The sequence below is a fragment of the Lepidochelys kempii genome, chromosome 1 (assembly GCF_965140265.1).
Source record: "Lepidochelys kempii isolate rLepKem1 chromosome 1, rLepKem1.hap2, whole genome shotgun sequence".
NCBI classification, from domain to species: Eukaryota; Metazoa; Chordata; order Testudines; family Cheloniidae; genus Lepidochelys; species Lepidochelys kempii.
This window is the reverse complement of record NC_133256.1, coordinates 121,616,182-121,636,994: the sequence shown is the minus strand read 5'-3', so window position 1 is coordinate 121,636,994 and position 20,813 is coordinate 121,616,182. Positions and strand designations below refer to the sequence as shown.

General features: G+C 42.4%; 1 protein-coding gene across 1 annotated transcript in view; it reads left to right on the top strand.

Annotated features, from left to right (window-relative positions):
- The window catches only part of OCA2 (OCA2 melanosomal transmembrane protein), a 283,538-nt gene that overhangs the window by 32,291 nt on the left and 230,434 nt on the right, over positions 1–20,813 (top strand). Inside the window, exons 2-3 of the mRNA XM_073327707.1 lie at positions 13,190–13,288; positions 13,854–14,030. Of these exons, the coding sequence (XP_073183808.1) occupies positions 13,190–13,288; positions 13,854–14,030 (276 nt within the window). The remainder of the gene's footprint in view (positions 1–13,189; positions 13,289–13,853; positions 14,031–20,813) is intronic.

Genomic DNA, 20,813 nt, shown 5'->3' with positions numbered 1-20,813 from the left:
GCACCCACAGAGGTGAATCAAGCAGAGTGCGTGTATGGTACACAAGGAATAATTTCCAGCTGGGATAAATTCAGCCAGGGTCTTATTGTCTCTTTCTAGGGGATGCTTCCTTTTTGATCAATTGTTTCTTCCTTTGGCTTACGTGGGGATTCTGGTTTGAGTCTCAGCTGCAGGGATGTGCAAGGTACATTTACAGTCCAGCTACTGGATGGGGAATTCTCTAATTGGTTATATCTTCTGTAATATCTGGTCAGCAGTTGGCAGCTCCAACACCTTTGTGCATTTTGGGCACCCTGGTCATTACTGGATAAAGGGAAATTACTCCATACAAATAGCCAAAGAGAAAACAACACCGTATATAAAAAAAAGCCTTCATTGCTAAACTTTTCTGACATCTTAATGGTGCATGCTTTTTAAGAGTGAACAGGTTATTTACTGATTTAGTGACATACTTAAAGTGGCCATTAAAAACTGTCTGGAGCCTATTTAGAGATGTGAGCTGTCAAGATGACACTTCTTTCCTTGACTCTTAACGTGTCAGTTGATCAAACTGCTTTTACACTGGGTAATCTTGCCAACAGAATTGTTTAGTTTTCCTATGGTGTAAATGAAACCACTGTGGATCAGACATGATAGAGAGATAGACATGAGATATAACAAAGGAGCAATAGATGATTTAAAAATTGCTGTAGGGTGGGGCAGTGTAATTTTTTCAACACAGCTGCAGCCATTAAATAGATTTTATGAACATGGATGGAAGAATATGTTTAGCATTTACTTAACACTTATTTTTTTTAAAAGCTCCCAAGTTTTTATTTTGATAACATGATAGATTGTGGCTACATTATACAAATATATATTTAAAAAAAATCACACAGTTCCCCAAACCAGTAATTATTCTAGTACGTATGACTTAGCGTAAGGACAAATATTCTCTATTGAGCCAAATTAGGTGCGTTCTGAAAAAATTTTTGTAGATGCATCAAAATGTATAACTAAAGAATAACAGGCCTGCATTTGTTACTAGATTCCTGCCTGATTGATTATCTTCTGTCTCTCTACCCCAGGGCTTATCCTCCAGTAAGTCCTGCTTAAAGTTTTATTGACTTTATAATTATTATTCAGAAAAAACATATCTTGGCTCTCTTGTATTTCTAAGCTTCTTTTAATAAGCCACCTCTGTGGCTTCTCTGAGGGCCTTAGATATAACTGATATGCTGAAGCATCCGAACTTTTTCTGAAGCCGTCTTGTTGTAAATGTATTTTATCTGGTGACATTTTCAAGGAGTCCTATTCAAAACTGTTGACGTTCTTGCACAATTTATTTGCTTGAAAATCACCCCTTCTCCGATTCTGGCTGGTTTCTTTCCATAGAAGTGAAAATAATCATCATTTTCCATTGTCATAGAAATCCCTATTTTACTGGTATGTAATGCAGCTGCTTAATAGACGGCATGTGAAGCATTATATTAACTGGTGTTTAAAATGTATACGTTATATTATAGGGAAGAGAAATGTATTGCACTGTATGGAATGATTAATCTTTTCAATGTCAGACTAAATAATTAGGCTCCTACTATTGCTAGTGATTAATTTAGCAGTGTTTGTCAGTTAACAGCGGCACGTGTGGTCTGATTTCCTCCCTCTGGTTTTGTCAATATGTTTAAGAGAAGCTTCTTTTAGTAGCAAATTCTTTGCTTTGGTGTATTGAGATTTGAAATCTTGCTATTTTTTTGCATTGCAATTCCCAGAACAAAATCTTGCCCTTTCCTATTATTTAAAGGAAAGTACAGCATAACTTTACCTTGGGTCTAGGTAAGACTGTGCAGGAGAGTGCTCCACAGTATGTCTGATGGTGCGTAAGTGTAGAAACTCAGATAGATAGAGGCATGTTCTGAGCGGAGATTCTTGAGCTTCTCTCACAGGCCTGATCCAAAGTCCATTGAAATCAATGGAAAGACTCCCAATGACTTCAGTGGGCTTTGGAAGATGCCCACTCTGCTGGGTCTTAGGAACACTGGGTACAGTGCTCCCTAGTCTGCCTAATACATTAGGGTTGTCAGGTGTCTGGTTTTGGACCAGAAAGTCTGGTTTTAAGGGAACCCGTACAGTCTGTGGTCAGAAGTATTGACTGGATACCAAAACTCTAGTTACTCCAATTTTCCAGGGCCATAACTAGGGCAGGAAAAGAGAGCAGCTGCCACAGGCGCAGAGCTGATGTGGGAAGGTGCAAAATGGGGTGGCACAGGGTCGAGCCCAGTGGTGTCATAGAATATCAGGGTTGGAAGGGATCTCAGGAGGTCATCTAGTCCAATCCCCTGCTCGAAGCAGGACCGATCCCCAACTAAATCATCCCAGCCAGGGCTTTGTCAAGCCTGACCTTAAAAACTTCTAAGGAAGGAGATTCCACCACCTCCCTAGGTAACCCATTCCAGTGCTTTACCACCCTCCTAGTGAAAAAGTTTTTCCTAATATCCAACCTAAACCTCCCCCACTGCAACTTGAGACCATTACTCCTTGTTCTGTCATCTGCTACCACTGAGAACAGTCTAGAGCCATCCTCTTTGGAACCCCCTTTCAGGTAGTTGAAAGCAGCTATCAAATCCCCCCTCATTCTTCTCTTCCACAGACTAAACAATCCCAGTTCCCTCAGCCTCTCCTCATAAGTCATGTGTTCCAGTCCCCTAATCATTTTTGTTGCCCTCCGCTGGACTCTTTCCAATTTTTCCACATCCTTCTTGTAGTGTGGGGCCCAAAACTGGACACAGTACTCCAGATGAGGCCTCACCAATGTCGATTAGAGGGGAACGAACACATCCCTCGATCTGCTGGCAATGCCCCTACTTATACATCCCAAAATGCAGGGGGCCTTCTTGGCAACAAGGGCACACTGCTGACTCATATCCAACTTCTCATCCACTGTAACCCCTAGGTCTTTTCTGCAGAACTGCTGCCGAGCCATTCGGTCCCTAGTCTGTAGTGGTGCATTGGATTCTTCTGTCCTAAGTGCAGGACTCTGCACTTGTCCTTGTTGAACCTCATCAGATTTCTTTTGGCCCTATCCTCCAATTTCTCTAGGTCCCTCTGTATGCTATCCCTACCCTCCAGCGTATCTACCACTCCTCCCAGTTTCGTGTCATCTGCAAATTTGCTGAGGGTGCAATCCACACCATCCTCCAGATCATTTATGAAGATATTGAACAAAACCGGCCCCAGGACCGACCCCTGGGGCACTCCACTTGATACCGGCTGCCAACTAGACATGGAGCCATTGATCACTACCCATTGAGCCCGACAATCTAGCCAGCTTTCTATCCACCTTATAGTCCATTCATCCAGCCCATACTTCTTTAACTTGCTGGCAAGAATACTGTGGGAGACTGTGTCAAAAACTTTGCTAAAGTCAAGGAACAACATGTCCACTGCTTTCCCTTCATCCACAGAGTGAGTTATCTTGTCATAGAAGGCAATTAGATTAGTCAGGCATGACTCGCCCTTGGTGAATCCATGCTGATTGTTCCTGATCACTTTCCTCTCCTCTAAGTGCTTCAGAATTGATTCCTTGAGGACCTGCTCCATGATTTTTCCAGGGACTGAGGTGAGGCTGACTGGCCTGTAGTTCCCAGGATCATCCTCCTTCCCTTTTTTAAAGATGGGCACTACATTAGCCTTTTTCCAGTCATCTGGGACCTCCCCCAATTGCCATGAGTTTTCAAAGATAATGGCCAATGGCTCTGCAATCACATCCGCCAACTCCTTAGCGTACCTCCTCTCAGGCAGATCCCAGGCAAACTCCTTTTGTTAGCTGCTCTGCTGTTCGCTGCTCAACTGGTTCGCAACTGCTAGGGCCTGAAGCCCAGGGCAAAGCAGCACCTGCTGGGCAGGAGTGGGGAGCATGGGGAGGGGCTGCCCTACCCCTCGGCTGGAAGAGCTTTTGGTTCTGCTTTGCCCCAGCTCCCGAGTGGGGCTGGCCTGGCTGCTGCCATGGGCCCGGAGGAGCCGCAGCCAGGGAAAGAGAGTGGGGCCTGGCCCCTTGCTGGGTGCTGGGCAGGGGAGGATCCCTGTGAGGAGCTGAGCATCCCAGGCAACTCCACAGGGCAAGATACAGGCTACTGGGCAGGGCAGGATACTTGGGGGGAACTGAGTGGCCCAGACAATTTTGACTATAGCTGCAGCTCAGGGGTGCCGGAACAGGGGGAGGGGCAGGGAGCTATTGCCCCATCACTTTTAAAAGTGGGAGGGACAAATCCTTCCACTTCTTCCCTGCCTTAGGGGCAAGTGGTGAGGGGGGTGGAGGCATGAGTCATCAACCTGTGCCAGCCCCGACTCAACCAGGGCTGTCTCCTACCTGCATCTTGTGGGCTGGCAGGCAGGCTGGCTCCATGTCAGGCTGCAGCTCCCAGCCCTGGCTCCAAGAGTGGCAGATGACTAGTTCCCTTCTGAGCAGAGGGAGCCCAGGTGGGGGGCGAGACGGGGAGAGGAGTGAGTGGGGCCTTGGAGGGAAGGGGCAGAACAGGGGACAGAGCCTTGGAAGACGAGGCAGAACAGGAGGCGGGGCCTCAGGGGGAAGAGGTGGAGCAGAGGGCGGGGTGTCCGGTTTTGAGAAATTGGAAAGTTGGCAATCCTGTAATACATGCAGCATAGTATGAGGAGTTCTCAACAAACAAATGGGAGTTACTGAACTGCTTCCTCCTCCTTATCTCTTCTTATAGCCATGAGAGGGTAGTGGAGAGGACAGGGAAAGAGAATCCTTTCCCCCCAAAGCAATTAGAATGAGATGTGGAAGGAGGGAGCACACTAGGTCTGATTCTCCACTCGCTGTGCAACGTAGATGTAAAATACTAACAAATCAGAATTGTTCATTCACTCACATTAGGGCAGGGGCATAATGATAGGGTGCTGCGGGGACCACAGGTTCTGCGCAGATGCCCTCGCCTCCCATTTGGTCCCCCAGGCTCTGAATGACTGCGGGTGAGCCCTGCCTCCTATACCCTCCCCATCAGGTTTTCCATGAGAAAGTGTGGCTGGGCCCCGAAAATTCCTGCTGCAGACTTCCGTATGACTTGGCAGCATTTGCATTACGTGTAGCATCAATTGTGAGGTGGAGAGTTCTTTCCACTGACCATGTTAGTCAATTTTCTGGGTTCCCCTGGAAACAGCCAGACAATGTGTGTTCGTAATGTCAGCGATTATGAAGTATGATCACTGTCGTCAGGAACTGGCTCATAAAAAGGAGGCTTCTCTCCATCAGTCACAAGCCCTCTCCCCCCATGCCCGAACCTGCATGCTCAACTCTCAGCAGCTGCCAAAGGGTTAAGAATACAATTTTCTGTCTGGAGAACAGTTTGTCTCTTAATTAATAACAACATTCCCAGCTGCACTGTGAATGTATTGAGAATAAATGCTAGAAGAGAAGCTTGACTACTTGACAGTAGTTACAGTTATACTTGAGGCAGGCTATACTTTTCTTTTCTGAAACCTGTATGCGAGAAGGATCTTTCCATATTGCTAGTGTTTTGTAGTCACTGGAAAGGACACTATCAGTGTTTTTTCCTGGTGGCTATTGATTTGTTGTTTACTCTTCATTGTTTGTAATAGTGTCTTTGAAGTATGAAAATGTTTTTCTCTATTTGTAGTATCTGTTGTTTATTTCCCTTTACCATTTTAATTTCAGCTTCATCCAAAAAGTAAACTCTCTCTAATTATATTTTATGTCTACCAGCTTCTCTTAATTATGTTGGGTGTGTGTGTGTGTGTGTGTGTGTGTGTGTTTTGGCCCAGAATTGTGGGAATGAGGAAGTGCTTGGCAGACACCTTCACCCCTGCTCTGCTGTCTCTTCACCTGTACTGAACATAAGCTAAGTTCATTACAGCTGAGGAGCTGGCCCTAAGTTTCTAGCCCATTTGATTGTGAACATAACCTTCTAAGTGCAAACTGATTCCAGGATTTAAAGTTCAGCACGCTGATTTCCCCGCCCCCTCCCCACCCCAAATAAGTGTTGTTTAGTCCATGCCACAGTTGCTTAGGACTAGCCAGTGGGTAGGGAGGGATACACCTAAACTGCTGCTGATAGTTTTTGGGCCACTATAAACTTCATCCTGTTTGCCACAGGAAACAAGTAGAGGGGCATCAGGGTCAATGAATCTGCATAAACATGGATCATGGTCCTTCCCAGAGCTCACTCCCAGACCACCTCTGTCTTGACCCTAAATGAACCTTCAGTGCTGTATGTGTGAGACCAACCCCTAGGACAGCCATTGTATAGGAGTTTTAGAGGTGCAGAGGGCCTTGTACTAGACCTCCATACTGCCATGAATTTCACACGTAACTATTGCTGCCTAGTCCACATCATCCTTTATGATGATTTTCTAATTTTTCTCCTCTAAAATTTCTCTCTGAAACTTTCCACTTTTATGGTTTCTTTATGCTCTTATTTGTTTTATAGTTCATACCTCTTTCACTCTAATTAGAGCCATAACATCTTTAGGGAGTGGGGATTTCACCAAGCTTGATTTTTTTCTGTTGCTCTTTTCTATGCTTGTGTCTCCCTTACTTTTTCCACATTTTTAGTGTCATGAACAATACCGTTTTGTTCTGAAGAAAGATTTCCAGTTTCAACATGTTGGTCATTCTTTCTTGGCAGTTACATGAAGCTAGAGTGAAATTCAAAGGTGACTTAAACAATGCAGCTTACACACCAGTAAGTGAGGATGTTACATGTTGAGGGTAGGGTCATCAGATCTAATGTAACCAATATGAGGTTGTAAGATTAAGTAGATATATCTTCTTACGTGACTTGTACCCTTCTTTTGGTTGCACTTGCTGCTGTCCTTTTTCCTTTCAATTTCCTTTGTGTGTTGGTGTCATAAATATAAAGGGAAGGGTAATCACCCTTCTGTATACAGAACTATAAAATCCTTCCTGGCCAGAGGCAAAACCCCTTCACCAGTAAAGGGTTAAGAAGCTAAGTTAACCTCACTGGCACCTGACCAAAATGATCAATGAGGAGACAAGCTACTTTCAAAGCTGGAGGGGTGTGTGTGGGGGAAACAAAGGCTCTGTCTGTCTGTGTGATGCTTTTGCCAGGAACAGATCAGGAATGCTCTTCAGAACTTCTGTAAAAAATTAGTAAGCAATCTAGCTAGAAATGAGTTAGATTTTCTTTTGTTTAAATGGCTGGTAAATAAGCTGTGCTGAATGGAATGTATATTCCTGTTTTGTGTCTTTTTGTAACTTAAGGTTTTGCCTAGAGGGATTCTCTATGTTTTGAATCTGAGTCCCCTGCAAGGTATTTATCATCCTGATTTTACAGAGGTGATTCTTTTACTTTTTCTTTAATTAAAATTCTTGTTTTAAAATCCTGATTGCTTTTTCATTGTTCTTAAGATCCAAGGATTTGGGTCTGTGTTCGCCTATGCAAATTGGTGAGGATTTTTATTAAGCCTTCCCCAGGAAAGGGGGTGTAGGGCTTGGGGGGATATTCTGGGGGGAAGACGTCTCCAAGTTGGCTCTTTCCCTGTTCTTTGTTTAACACGCTTGGTGGTGGCAGCATAGGGTTCAAGGACAAGGTGAAGTTTTTAACCTAAGCTAGTAAGAATAAGCTTAGGGGGTCTTTCATGCAGGTCCCCACATCTGTACCCTAGAGTTCAGAGTGGGGAAGGAACCTTGACAGTTGGTTACTCACTTAGGAGTAGATGCTGGTTTTACTGTGTGCCCTGAGTAAGGAGCAGCATGTAGCACTTTGAGTTACAATTCAGTCCTTGCTTCCCTCGTTCTCCAGGATGGGAAGTAAGACAGTGCAGATTACTTTCCCCTTCACACCTGCTCAGTGGAGCTGGCTGATGCATTGTGGAGCTGGAACCATTTTGTCCACTTCCTGTCCACCTTCATGGGAGTAGAAGTGGCCCCTCACTAGAATGAAGTTGCACCCATTTACACCAGCTGAGGATCTGGACCTTTATTTCTAAATAGAAATATCTACTGTTTAAAGCAGAAGGATCTCATTCTGTGGAGGACGTATCCTAATTCCTTACGATGAAAATGGCAGCGATCCTGCAGTTCCCGATGGATTACTGCTCTTTTTCACAGCCCCATTCACTCATGGGAAAATGTGTGAGTATAAGGGTCCACTGTGTAGATCAGATTGTAGGATTGGGGACTAAGTCAGGAGATGTCTCTGTTTTATGTATGTATTGTATATGTCTACTACCAGAGTATCTAGTTATAAACCTATTTCCATGTGGTATTTTTTAAAGGAGCAGAATGGTCAGTGAGAAATAAATTTAATCTAAGTAGTGTGGATAAGAAGTTCTAGATAATAAACTATTAGCAAAAGACAATGGGATCATTTGTAGACTGTTTTCTGGCTACTAATCTCAGATTTTAATTTCTTTATTATAACACGGTAGCATGTGTCACTGTGGAGATTGATAATGCCACATGTAAACCTTAGCAATACGTAACTCACACCAGACTGTCTTTTTGATTGAACTTTATCATTGTGCCCGAAGTTCCAGTGTGCTATTTTACAGGAGAAGCAGTTAATCATTTTTTGAACTATATTATAGAATGATCTTATGAATTCCTGATCATAGATTCATAAATTGTATGGGCAGAAGGGACCACTGTGATCATCTAGACTGACTTTCTATGGAACTCAGACCATAGAACTTTGCCAAAATAATTCCTATTTGAAGTAGACCAGGTTTTTTAGAAAAATATCCAATCTTAATTTTAAAATCCCCAGAGATGGAGATTGTATCACAACCCTTGGTAGGTTGTTCCGATGTTTAATTACTCTAATTATTAAAAATTGACAACTTATTTTTAGTCTGAATTTGGTCAAGCTTCAGCTTCCAGCCACTGGATTTTATTATACCCTTGTTGCTAAATTGGAGAGCCCATGATCAAATATTTGTTCCTCATGTAGGCAGTTATAGACTCTGATCAAGTGAGCCCTCAACCTTCTTTTTTTGTTAAGCTAACCAGACTGAGCTCCTGGAATCTATCACTATATGGCATGTTTTCAATCCTTTAATCATTCTTCTGGCTCTTCTCTGAACCCTCTCCAGTTTATCACCAGTCTTCTTGAATTGCGGACACCAGCTCTGGACACAGTATTCTAACAGTAGTCACACTAGTGCCAAATACAGAGACACTACAACCTTCCTACTCCTACTTTAGACTCCCCAGTTTAGGTGCCCAAGGATCACCTTAGCTCCTTTGGCTGTGGCATCACCGCTGAAGCTCATGTTCAGCTGATTATCCACCATGACCTCCAAAACCTTTACAGTTACTGCTTCCCAGGACAGAGTCCCCCATACTGTACACAGGGCCTACATTCTTTGTTCCGAGATGTATAGATTTACATATGGCTATATTAAAAAGCATATTTTTTTGCTTGTGCCCATCTTACCAAATGATCTAGATCACTCTATGTAAGTGACCTGTCCTCTTCATTATTTATCGCTCCCCCAATCTTTGTGTCATCTGCAAACTTCATCAGTGATTATTTTATGTTTTATTCCAGGTGTTACCAGCTTTGCCCATTACTTTGGGGTATGCTCATTTAATTAGGGTAACTCTTCGGGGCGGGAGCGGGTGTTCTGTAATTCTATCAATGTACTGCTTTTGTCGCTTGTGTTCTCATACTGAGCTCTGCTTCTTCCTGCTGCAAGTTCCCTCCCAATGGTGCTATCCTGCAGGACTCAGGTTCCCCAGGGCTGGGTTCTTCCAGCCCCAGAATCTCTCTCTCTCACACTCACACTCTCACACAGTTTGAGAGGACTGGGTTAATCAGCACTCCCAAGCTGACCCCTTATATGTCCCTGGACTCTGCAGTCTGGGTCAAGCAGCATATCCAAGCTGTCACCCTCATATGTCCCAGGCTCAGCACATCCCTATCCCCACTTTCATGTTACAGTTGTTCTAGTAGTAACCCACTTGATGAGCAAATCTGACAGGATTTTTGGGTGCTGCAGGGGTCTTTTAGCTTAGGTACGAGGAGCATTGCTGCAGAGTGAATGAGGAAACCAAAGGACACCCATTGGGGGCTGGGGGGATGAGAGAGAGAGAATGGAACTGATGCAGATTTTGGATCCAGGCATCAGAGCACTTACTTGAGCATGGGTAGTAGGATCGCTGGAGCGGGGCAGTGGCCGCTCCCGCACCGAGCAGAAGTGGCGCCTTTTAAAATCTTTGGCACCTTTGAAATGTTTACTCACCTGGCGGCGCTCTGGGTCTTCAGCAGCACTTGGCATCGGGTTCTTCACTTGCTCCGGTCTTTAGCGGCATTGTGGTGGTGGTGGTGGGGGGTCCTTCAGTGCCAAAGACCAGATCGAGTGAAGGACCTGATGCCAAGTGCTGCTGAAGTCCCGGAATGCCGCCGGGTGAGTACCGGGGGTGGTGCCTTTTTTTATCTCCGCTCCCCCTGTTTTTTCCACCTGGCTACGCGACTGACCATAGGTAGGGGTTTCTGTAGAGAAACAGCAATCGTTCAAGGGAGAACACTAGATTTGTTTATGTATAAACTGATGGCTGAAGGGAGTATACCAAAGTTGTTTTGTTCAGGCTAGACGATGGGAGCTGATCATTCCTGGCTTTGGGCAGTGTTCCTTGGAGGGAGCTCACAATGCAATTAGGGAGCTTCACTGTTTTGGATACCGCTAGAGGATTTATTACTAGAATTGGTCTGATAACTACTGAGCTGGGTGTGTGCAGGCATGGGTTCATTAACATCTGGAGCAGAGATTCCTCATCATGCAGTGCTTCCCTGCTTTTCTGGTTCCAGAGTTCCATGTGGTTCTTGCCTTGGAATCTCTGTTCTCCATTCTGTATGCTGATGGAGATGCCTCCCTGTCCCATCTTTGATGCAAATGAGGCTGGGGGGGTTTCCTTAATCCAGTCATCCTTATCCCAAGGGTTTAGATGTGTCTCCCACTGCCTTTTCATTCCTTTTTGTAAGTCTTTCTTCTGATTGGCTTTGGCTCAAGCAGAGGCTGGGGTGGTGGTGGGGTTGGGGGGAAGAGGTCTTTTGTGAGTCAGACAGGCTGGGTACTGCACCCTGGTTCCCCAGGAACACAGCTGCTAGGTAACACAGGTCATTGCTAAAGATATTAAATTGTGGAGGGTCAAAAATCAATGCCTGTGGGACTCTACTAGAAACACACCAACTCAATAGTGATTCCCTATTTACAATTAGATTTTGAAACCTGTCATATAGCCAGTTTTTAATCTATTTAATGTGTGTCATGTTCACTTTATTTAATTCTAGTTTTTTAATCAAAGGTCTGTCGAGCAGTACCAAGTCCAATGCCTTATAGAAGTCTAAGTAGATCACATCAACACTATTACCTTTATCAACCAAATTTGTAATCTCATCAAAAAAAGATACCAAGTTAGGTTGACAGGATCTATTTTCCATAAACTGATGTTGATTGGAATTAATTGTATTACCCTCCTTTAATTCTTTATTAATCGAGCTGTATTAGCCACTCCATTGTTTTGCCTGCAATCGATGTCAGGCTGACGTGCTTATAATTCCCTGAGTCATCTCATTTGCTCTTGTCAAATATTGGCAGAACACAAGAAACTTCATTCTGCCATCAGAATTGTAACTAAACATTTCAACTTCTGGTGAAAATTTCTGCAAGGAATGCATAGTTAGAAGATATTGTTAATCTTAAATGAGCCTAAAATGAAAAATCCCAATGGTATTTTTATTAGGATTATGGATTTTATTTTGTAAAAACTATAGGGTTTGAAACAATACTTTTAGACTGTGGTTGAGTGTTAAATGAGGGCTCAAGCTCTCAAAAACATGGAGGGTTTTTTTTCTTTAAATTTTTTTGATGTGAGTGAAATGCTCATAAAAAGATGGCATGTTGACAGCCTTGGAGAATGGAGCCATCTCGTCACAGAACAGATTTGACAATGAAACTTTTTATACTTCACTGCCAATGTGCCTGAACCCTGATCTGGAGGGACCAAGTAGGTCAGTCCCTATGCCCAATCATTTCCTGGTCTTTCTTCTGAGATTGCAAACAAGGTGCTTATAGGGGGGCATGCATGTAAGATGTAGACCATCTACTGGACTGAAATCACCATCTTCCGTTCCCGTAGGCCATAGCACAGCGAGCAGATGATAACAAATATTGGAAACTATCTGGCAGATTGAACTGGACACCTAAGGTTCTGATCCTGCAAATTCTTATGTACATACTTAACTTCACACAATGTGAGTAATCCCTCTGACTTGAACGGGGCTACTTGCAGAGCATGAAGTGACAACTGTCTTAGTGGATCATAGGTAAAGATGTGGTGAGTGATGTAGCTGCATACTAACGTATTTGTGGTTTTGGAGATCGGGACCAAGGTCTTATGTCAGCAACAGAAGCAGAATGGGAGCTAGTGGAGGGATCAGAACAAAGAGATGTTGGGTTCACAGTGGCCTGCAACAATGAAGAGGTAGGTTGATGCATATTGGAGCCTCTGCAATTGTTCCCATCCTTGGCTCCATATACAGTGATTCAAATAATCCATTCTAGAGGAGAAAAAGCATGGATTTCCATAGGTAGATCCTCCTCCAGGGCAAAGTTTACTCATAAGAAGGAGGTGGAGGAAGCCATTTTTTTACCATAGATGCTATGTGATTATCCGTGGTTAATGACGAATCAAACAGGATCCCAAAACTTTGCAACCACTTCGATGAATGAGGAGAAGTGGGGATTGCCTTGGATGGAAGGAGGAAGACAGGTGGGTCAGACGGTTCTTTAAAGGGTTTCTCTCCTCTGATCCAGCATCACTTTGGTCTTGCCAAAAACATCTAAGAGTCCAAATGCAGCATAAAATTCTCTTTTCTGATTTGTGGCATAGAACACTTATTCACAATGTGGATCTTTATTGCACACCTGCCTTGGTTGCACATGTGGAATGATTTCTGTGGGAGTTAGGCACATGGAACAATACAAATTATGCCATCAGCAGGTGACTTCACTCAATGAAGAATGGAGAGAATTTTGCCTGCAATTTTTTAGGAAGCAGCCACTTGATAAGTTAATATTTAATTAGTTATATAAATATACTTTTAGCTAATAAAATATTGTGTAGAGTCTTAGGGGGTCATTAAAATGAGAATTAACAATTCTGTTTATTTATCTGTTTAGTTTTATTCATTTATTTATTTTTAAGGTACCACTTCGGTTTGCCGAAATTATTCAGTGCAAGGTCAAAGGACAGCTGCTTCACAGAGAAGACGCCTTTGCTGAAGGTTTCGTCTGAGGACAATGGGTGGGTTATTTTTATTTCAAATTAAGGATTGCTTTTACATTATTCTTTCTCACATTCTGACTGTGGGGTTGCAGAGAGGCAGCCTAGACAGTAGGGGTTGTGAGTGGAGTAGGACCTATAAGGAATATGATGGGGAAACAGGTCAGAGACTAAATGCACTCCAGTCAACCTTCCATGAGTCATCAGACTGGAGCTGTTCTTTGGACATCCTCTTATGGTCTTCACTGCAGCAAATCCATGGGGTTTGACAGGGCAGAGATTCACTCTCATGAAGCATAGGTTTGTCAGAGAAGCAGTCTGCACTGCCCAGTTCCTAAACACACACAATTCACTTGACTCTGTGTAGCTCCTAGAATCTCAGCCAGATAACATTTCTTCCACCAGCCATCACACTAATGCCCTGATTCTGCAACCTCCTAGGCACATGCTTAACTTGACTACTGTGAGTATTCCCATTGAAATCAATCACAGGAAAGTTAAGAATGTGCAAAATCAGGATATAAACCAGTATATTTTTAAATTAAGGGAAATCATTTATTCATTTTTTATTAAAAATGTTTTGTAGGTTACGATGTCTGGCTCTTCATAATCCAGATTTTACCACAGATGATGATTCATGGGATAATAGCTCTGCAGAATATGAGCAGAGATCTCACCTGGGAAGCTTGTCTAGATCTGCTTCCTCTGAGAAATGTGAACTCTTGGACAACCTTCATGTCAAGTTCAATTTATCAAAGATGAGGTATGACTCCAGAGCTTGCTTGTTTTGTTTTTGTTACTTCTGCAAGGGTCAACAACCAAAAGCAGATGTCTTGAAAATGATTTCATTTCTGCAAATGAGTAAAATAACACTCCATATTCTGGGTTATGTTGTACAATCAATTTTTAAGCAAAACCAAAACACCCTTTGAAATTCATTGTGAAATCTGGTTAAGATTTATGGCTCCTTGTTATTACATGCAACCTGTCTTAGGTCTCTAACTAAATACTATATAAGGGAAAAATATGTCTTTTTTAAGTTCTTTGTGTTCATTTGTAAATATACCACAAGATCTTCCACAATAGGTTTTGCTGCTTGGATACATTTTTGTTTTTGTAGTTTTTAACTACCACTATCTTTGTAAATGTATTTTTATTATAACTATAATAGCTTTTAATATGTACTATAATGCAAAATGTGTCCAAAACAGGTTTGCAGACCTGCATCCTTTAGTTATGTAAAGTAGGCAGACATTGTAGAAAGTCTACATTTACTTCTTTTGTGGGGTATGGGTTTATTAGTAAATTAAATGTTATCAACACAACATGAACTTAAGCCTAAAATTGGTCAGTGTTGGCTTTTCCTAGATTTTAGCTGCAGAACCCCTTTGTTCCAGACACTAGTTCCCTTTGCCCTTCTAGAAACGACCGCACTCTTTTTATATTCTAGGTGCACCTGCAGTAATCACCTGGCAGCATTGCACAGGGTTCAGATATCTGTTACTCAACACAGGTGCCCTGCATCCTGTGCCATGCTATTACAGAACATTATTTGGCTAAATCACACAATGTGCTTTGTCTTAGCTCACTGCTTCATGTTTATTTTCTGGTTCTAATTAGGGATATTTAAATAACATGGGATTTTCCCTATTCTCCATTGTTGTTGAATAAGTAGAGTAGGCTAACTGTATTGGCTACAGTTAGCAAAGCTTGGATAAATACTGACAACTGTACCAGCACTCCTTCTTTGCAATATCAGCAGCTTGAGCCAATATTTGGTATTTCAGTCCTGCTTGGTTCCTTTACTTAATCATTTGCAAAACCACAGAAGTTTACATTTTGGGAAAGTACGATATTTCCTTGGTGGATTTTCCTGTGAGATATTTCGCCATTTTGTTGAATATACATAAAGGGCCAGATCCTCAGTTGGTATAAATCCGCACAGCTCCGTTGACTTTAATGGAGCTACTAGCTCAAAGGCATTAAGTTTAGAGATAGAAGGGGAAATTCTGCCCAGATTTGCACTTCATGCAGGCCCATTGAAGTCCAGGGGGAAGTCCATTTTGGGGGGAGGGATAGCTCAGTGGTTTGAGCATTGGCCTGCTAAACCCAGGGTTGTGAGTTCAATCCTTGAGGGGGCCATTTGGGATCTGGGGCAAAATTGGGGATTGGTCCTGCTTTGAGCAGGGGATTGGACTAGATGACCTCCTGAGGTCCCTTCCAACCCTGATATTCTATGATTCTATGATTCCCCTGGGGATATAAATCAAGATAGAATTTGGCACAGAATTTGTATTTGCATTACTAAAATAGATTAGAATTGTAATGCAAGACACAGGTTGCTAAATACAGTTAAGTCAAAGGCTGATCATTTCTGGGTTGTAAACTGTTAAAAGCACTGCTCCTATAATACTAAGTGCCAAAAACCATACAAACAAACAACCCTCTCCCCCAAATGCTATGCTTCATCAATAAAATAACATTTTTCAGAAGCTTGTAATTATATCTTGTCAGCTTTTGAGGATTAATTTGTTATTTAAGGACAAGTAGTTATGGACTTCTCAATTAACGCCTCTTGATTTCTATTGTATCTTCCAGTGAAGTTGTCATCATGTTTCTTATTTCAATAGGAACTGTTGAAACATAATTTCAAAGTGCAGACTGAAGATTTATCAAATGCATTAAATCTAAAATAATCAGAACAGGGCTTTAATAATTTGTAAAATATTAAAAAATCGCAACAAAGTATGTAAATAGTACTGAGTTGTTAAGATGTAGAGAATAGATGTGGGAGAGATAAACAAAATATATAATTAAAGACGTAGTGGGTGTTCTTCACACATCCTACTTGGCTATAGCTCACACGTATTCTCAATCCTGAGCTGCTGGTAATTGCTTTTGTAACTTAAAATTGGTCATTGCTGCCTTGAGTTTCAAACCTTTTTTGTTCTGCTATTTTTCATTTTTCAATAGCTTGGACTTTGATGTTTCTAGATGAAAGACTTTAAATAGACTGAGCCTGCTTCTCTGCTCCCTTGCAGCTTGGATCGTTCTGTGGCCACCTACATGGTTTCTAATTTTCCCATCAGTGATCTTGATCATAGGACTTATTTCCACTATGATTCAAACATGACTTCTGAATCTTTTGAAACTTATCTAATTTAGTTTTCTATCACACAAATGACTCTTTTAACGCAGCAGTTTGTTGAACTAGACCCTTCTCAACTAATTCTAGTGTCTTGGAATGTTTTTCTCTTTGCCACGATCAGGCTTAAGGCAACCCACTCGCTGGGCATTCTGTCAGAAAGGCAGCAAATTTTTTGTTTACTTTTAGCTAAAATATTAGGGAGATAACCATGGTTTTAGTTAATGGAGAGATTTAAGAGACAAATTACGAAGTAGAACCCATTGCTACTGTGAATATAAAACATAATGTGACATACCTGGGGCACAATCCAGACTAGTGGGGGCTGTGTCACCCCTGTCCTGAAACCTTGGGTGCCTTATAATGCTTTGTTGTCGGAGCTCCCACCTGGGCTGCTCACAAACAGCCTTCCAGCAGGCAAGCCACATGCTGAGCATCTGTGTGTAACTGCAGCCTGCTAGCTAAACCCTGGCTCTCACTAGCCTTGCTTATACTACAGGGTGACCTCAACACCCCACCCCACCCCAGTCCAGATCTTCCCACAGAAATGTATGTCCTGTACTGCCCAGCCCTCTCCTGGACAGTACAAATATATTAAGTCTGTTATTCCTTAAGGGAATAATATGTTAGCTTATTGTTTTTTAAATAGAGTTACCCAGACACTCCAATTCAAACACACTGGACTAGATAAAACACGAAAACAAGTTTATTAACTACAAACTATATTAGATTCCAGCAAGATTTATCATCACATGCTTCCAGCAAGGTTGCTGACCAAACTCTTCTGGTCAGGACTCACCCTTTCCCCAGAGTCCAACTTCTGTTTTCCTTTGTCCTCTTAGGTGCAATGCCAGAGACAGACAGGAAGAGGAGGGGTGTCTTGGGGTAGTCCTGTTCCTCATTTGAAAAGCATTTCCAGCTGGGAGCAAGGTGACAGGCAGTCTAGTGAAGGAAACTCCATGCTGTTGCTTAGCTAAGATGAAATTTTTTTTTGCCCCAGCCCCATTCCTTGCCAAAGAATGGCCACTTAGCATGGTTCATCAGTCTTGTTTACATCTGTCTGAGGCATCAGCTTTCCCTCTCTCAGCAACTAGTTTGGCCACTCCCCAGACTTATCTAGAAAACATACGTCAGTCGTGATTACAGCTTATGTTCAAACTTTACATACAATGTTGCTATGTGCATTTTGCCATGATATTATTGGTCAGCAAGTTATGAGATATTTATTGATATCTCACAAGGCATACCTTGTACAAACATGATTACAGTAGCATGTAGGGCAGGGATTGGCAACCTTTGGCCTGCAGCCTGCCAGGGTAAGACCCCTAGTGGGCCAGGCCAGTTTGTTTACCTGATGTGTCCACAGGTTCGGACGAATGTGGCTCCCATTGGCCGCGGTTTGCCGCTCCAGGCCAATGGGGGCTGCGGGAAATGGCGGCCAGCACATCCCTCGGCCTGTGCCACTTCCTGCAGCCCCCTTTGGCCTGGAGCAGAAAACTGCTACCAGTGGGAGCTGTGATCGGCCAAACCTGAGGACACGGCAGGTAAACAAACCAGCCCGGCCTGCCAGAGGGCTTACCCTGGCATGCTGCATGCCAAAGGTTGCTGATCCCTGATGTAGGGTATGAACACCGGGGTATATTTTCTATCACGCACAGATTTTATATACAGTATTGACAAATAGAAAAATAATTAGTAGAGAGAGAGAGAGCTCCCACAAAAAAGACACAAGGACATAGTTTTAAAATGGTCAACGCAAAGATTGATTACTGTAAAATGCACATTTTAATAGCAAATAGTTTAATTTAAAAGAAGCATGGTTTGACATACTAAATATTTTCCTGAGATTTTAGCATATTTGATGGGACATAATCTTTTAAAAATAAGTCACTTGTCAGTGTACTCAGGCTCACTGTGATAATGTAAAATATAAATCAAAACCAAGGTTCTGATAGTTATCTGTAAATATCCAGGAACTGGTGATGTTTTAAAGAGAGAATTTGATTTTTGAGGGACTCCAAATGTCTATTCCCTTCTTACAACTATGACTTTTTTTCAATAATTTTCAGGGTAGGTATTAGAAATATTTTGAGGGAATGATCAAATTTTTGAGACGTCAGCCCTGACAGTGTGCCTCTTGTGTAACAAGTATAATGTATTTAGGGCCCAGCCTTGAAGTTCTTATACGAGGAAAACTCCACTGATGTCAAAAGTAGCTTTGTTCCAGAGTAGCAGCCGTGTTAGTCTGTATCCGCAAAAAGAAAAGGAGTACTTGTGGCACCTTAGAGACTAACAAATTTATTTGAGCATATGCTTTCGTGAGCTACAGCTCACTTCATCCGATGCATTCAGTGGAAAATACAGTGGGGAGATTTATATACACAGAGAAAATAGATTCATAGATACTAAGGTCTAAAGGGACCATTATGATCATCTAGTCTGACCTCCTGCAAACACAGGCCACAGAATCTCATCCACCCACTCCTGCGAAAAACCTCTCACCTACGTCCGAGCTATTGAAGTCATCAAATCGTGGTTTAAAGACTTCAAGGAGCAGAGAATCCTCCAGCAAGTGACCCGTGCCCCATGCTACAGAGGAAGGTGAAAAACCTCCAGGGCCTTTTCCAATCTGCCCTGGAGGAAAATTCCTTCCCTACCCCAAATATGGCGATCAGCTAAACCCTGAGCATATGGGCAAGATTCACCAGCCAGATACCCAGGAAAGACTTTTCTGTAGTAACTCAGATCCCACCCCATCTAACATCCCATCACAGGCCATTGGGCCTATTTACCATGAATATTTAAATATCAATTAATTGCCAAAATCATGTTATCCCATCATACCATCTCCTCCATAAACTTATCAAGTTTAATCTTAAAGCCAGATGGGTCTTTTGCCCCCCTGCTTCCCTTGGAAGGCTATTCCAAAACTTCACTGCTCTGATGGTTAGAAACCTTCGTCTAATTTTAAGTCTAAACTTCCCAATGGCCAGTTTATATCCATTTGTTCTTGTGTCCACATTGGTACTAAGCTTAAATAATTCCTCTCCCTCGCCGGTATTTATCCCTCTGATGTATTTATAGAGAGCAATCATATCTCCCCGCAACCTTCTTTTGCTTAGGCTAAACAAGCCAAGCTCCTTGAGTCTCCTTTCATAAGACAGGTTTTCCATTCCTCGGATCACCCTAGTAGCTCTTCTCTGTACCTGTTCCAGTTTGAATTCATCTCCTTAAACATAGGAGACCAGAACTGCACACAGTATTCCAGGTGAGGTCTCACTAGTGCCTTGTATAATGGTACTAAAACCTCCTTATCTCTACTGGAAATACCTCACCTGATGCATCCCAAGACCGCATTAGCTTTTTTCACGGCCACATCACATTGGTGGCTCATAATCATCCTATGATCAACCAATACTCCAAGGTCCTTCTCCTCCTCCATTACTTCTAATTGATGCATCCCCAGCTTATAGCTAAAATTCTTGTTGTTAATCCCTAAATGCATAACCTTACACTTCTCACTATTAAATTGCATCCTATTACTATTACTCCAGTTTACAAGGTCATCCAAATCTTCCTGTATGATATCCCGGACTCTCTCTAAATTGGCAATACCTCCCAGCTTTGTATCATCCGCAAACTTTATTAGCACACTCCCACTTTTTGTGCTGAGGTCAGTAATAAAAAGATTAAATAAGATTGGTCCCAAAACTGATCCCTGAGGAATTCCACTGGTAACCTCCCTCCAGCCCACCCTCCCTCTCTCCAAGTTCACCTTTCAGTATGACCCGCTGTAGTCTCCCTGTTAACCAATTCCTTATCCATCTTTCAATTTTCATATTGCTCCCCATCTTTTCCAATTTAACTAATAATTCCCTATGTGGCACAGTGTCAAACGCCTTACTGAAATCTAGGTAATTAGATCCACTGCGTTTCCTTTGTCCAAAATATCTGTTACTTTCTCAAAGAAGGAGATCAGGTTGGTTTGGCACGATCTACTTTTTGTAAAACCACGTTGTATTTTGTCCCATTTACCATTGACCTCAATGTCCTTAACTACTTTCTCCTTCAAAATTTTTTCCAAGACCTTGCATACTACAGATGTCAAACGAACAGGCCTGTAGTTACCCGGATTTTTTCCTTTCTTAAAAATAGGAACTATGTTAGAAACTCTCCAGTCATATGGTACAACCCCTGAGTTTACAGATTCATTAAAAATTCTTGCTAATGGGCTTGCAATTTCATGTGCCAATTCCTTTAATATTCTTGGATGAAGATTATCTGGGCCCCCCGATTTAGTCCCATTAAGCTGTTTGAGTTTCGCTTCTACGTCAGATATGGTAATATCTACCTCCATATCCTCATTCCTATTTGTCATACTACCATTATCCCTAAGATCCT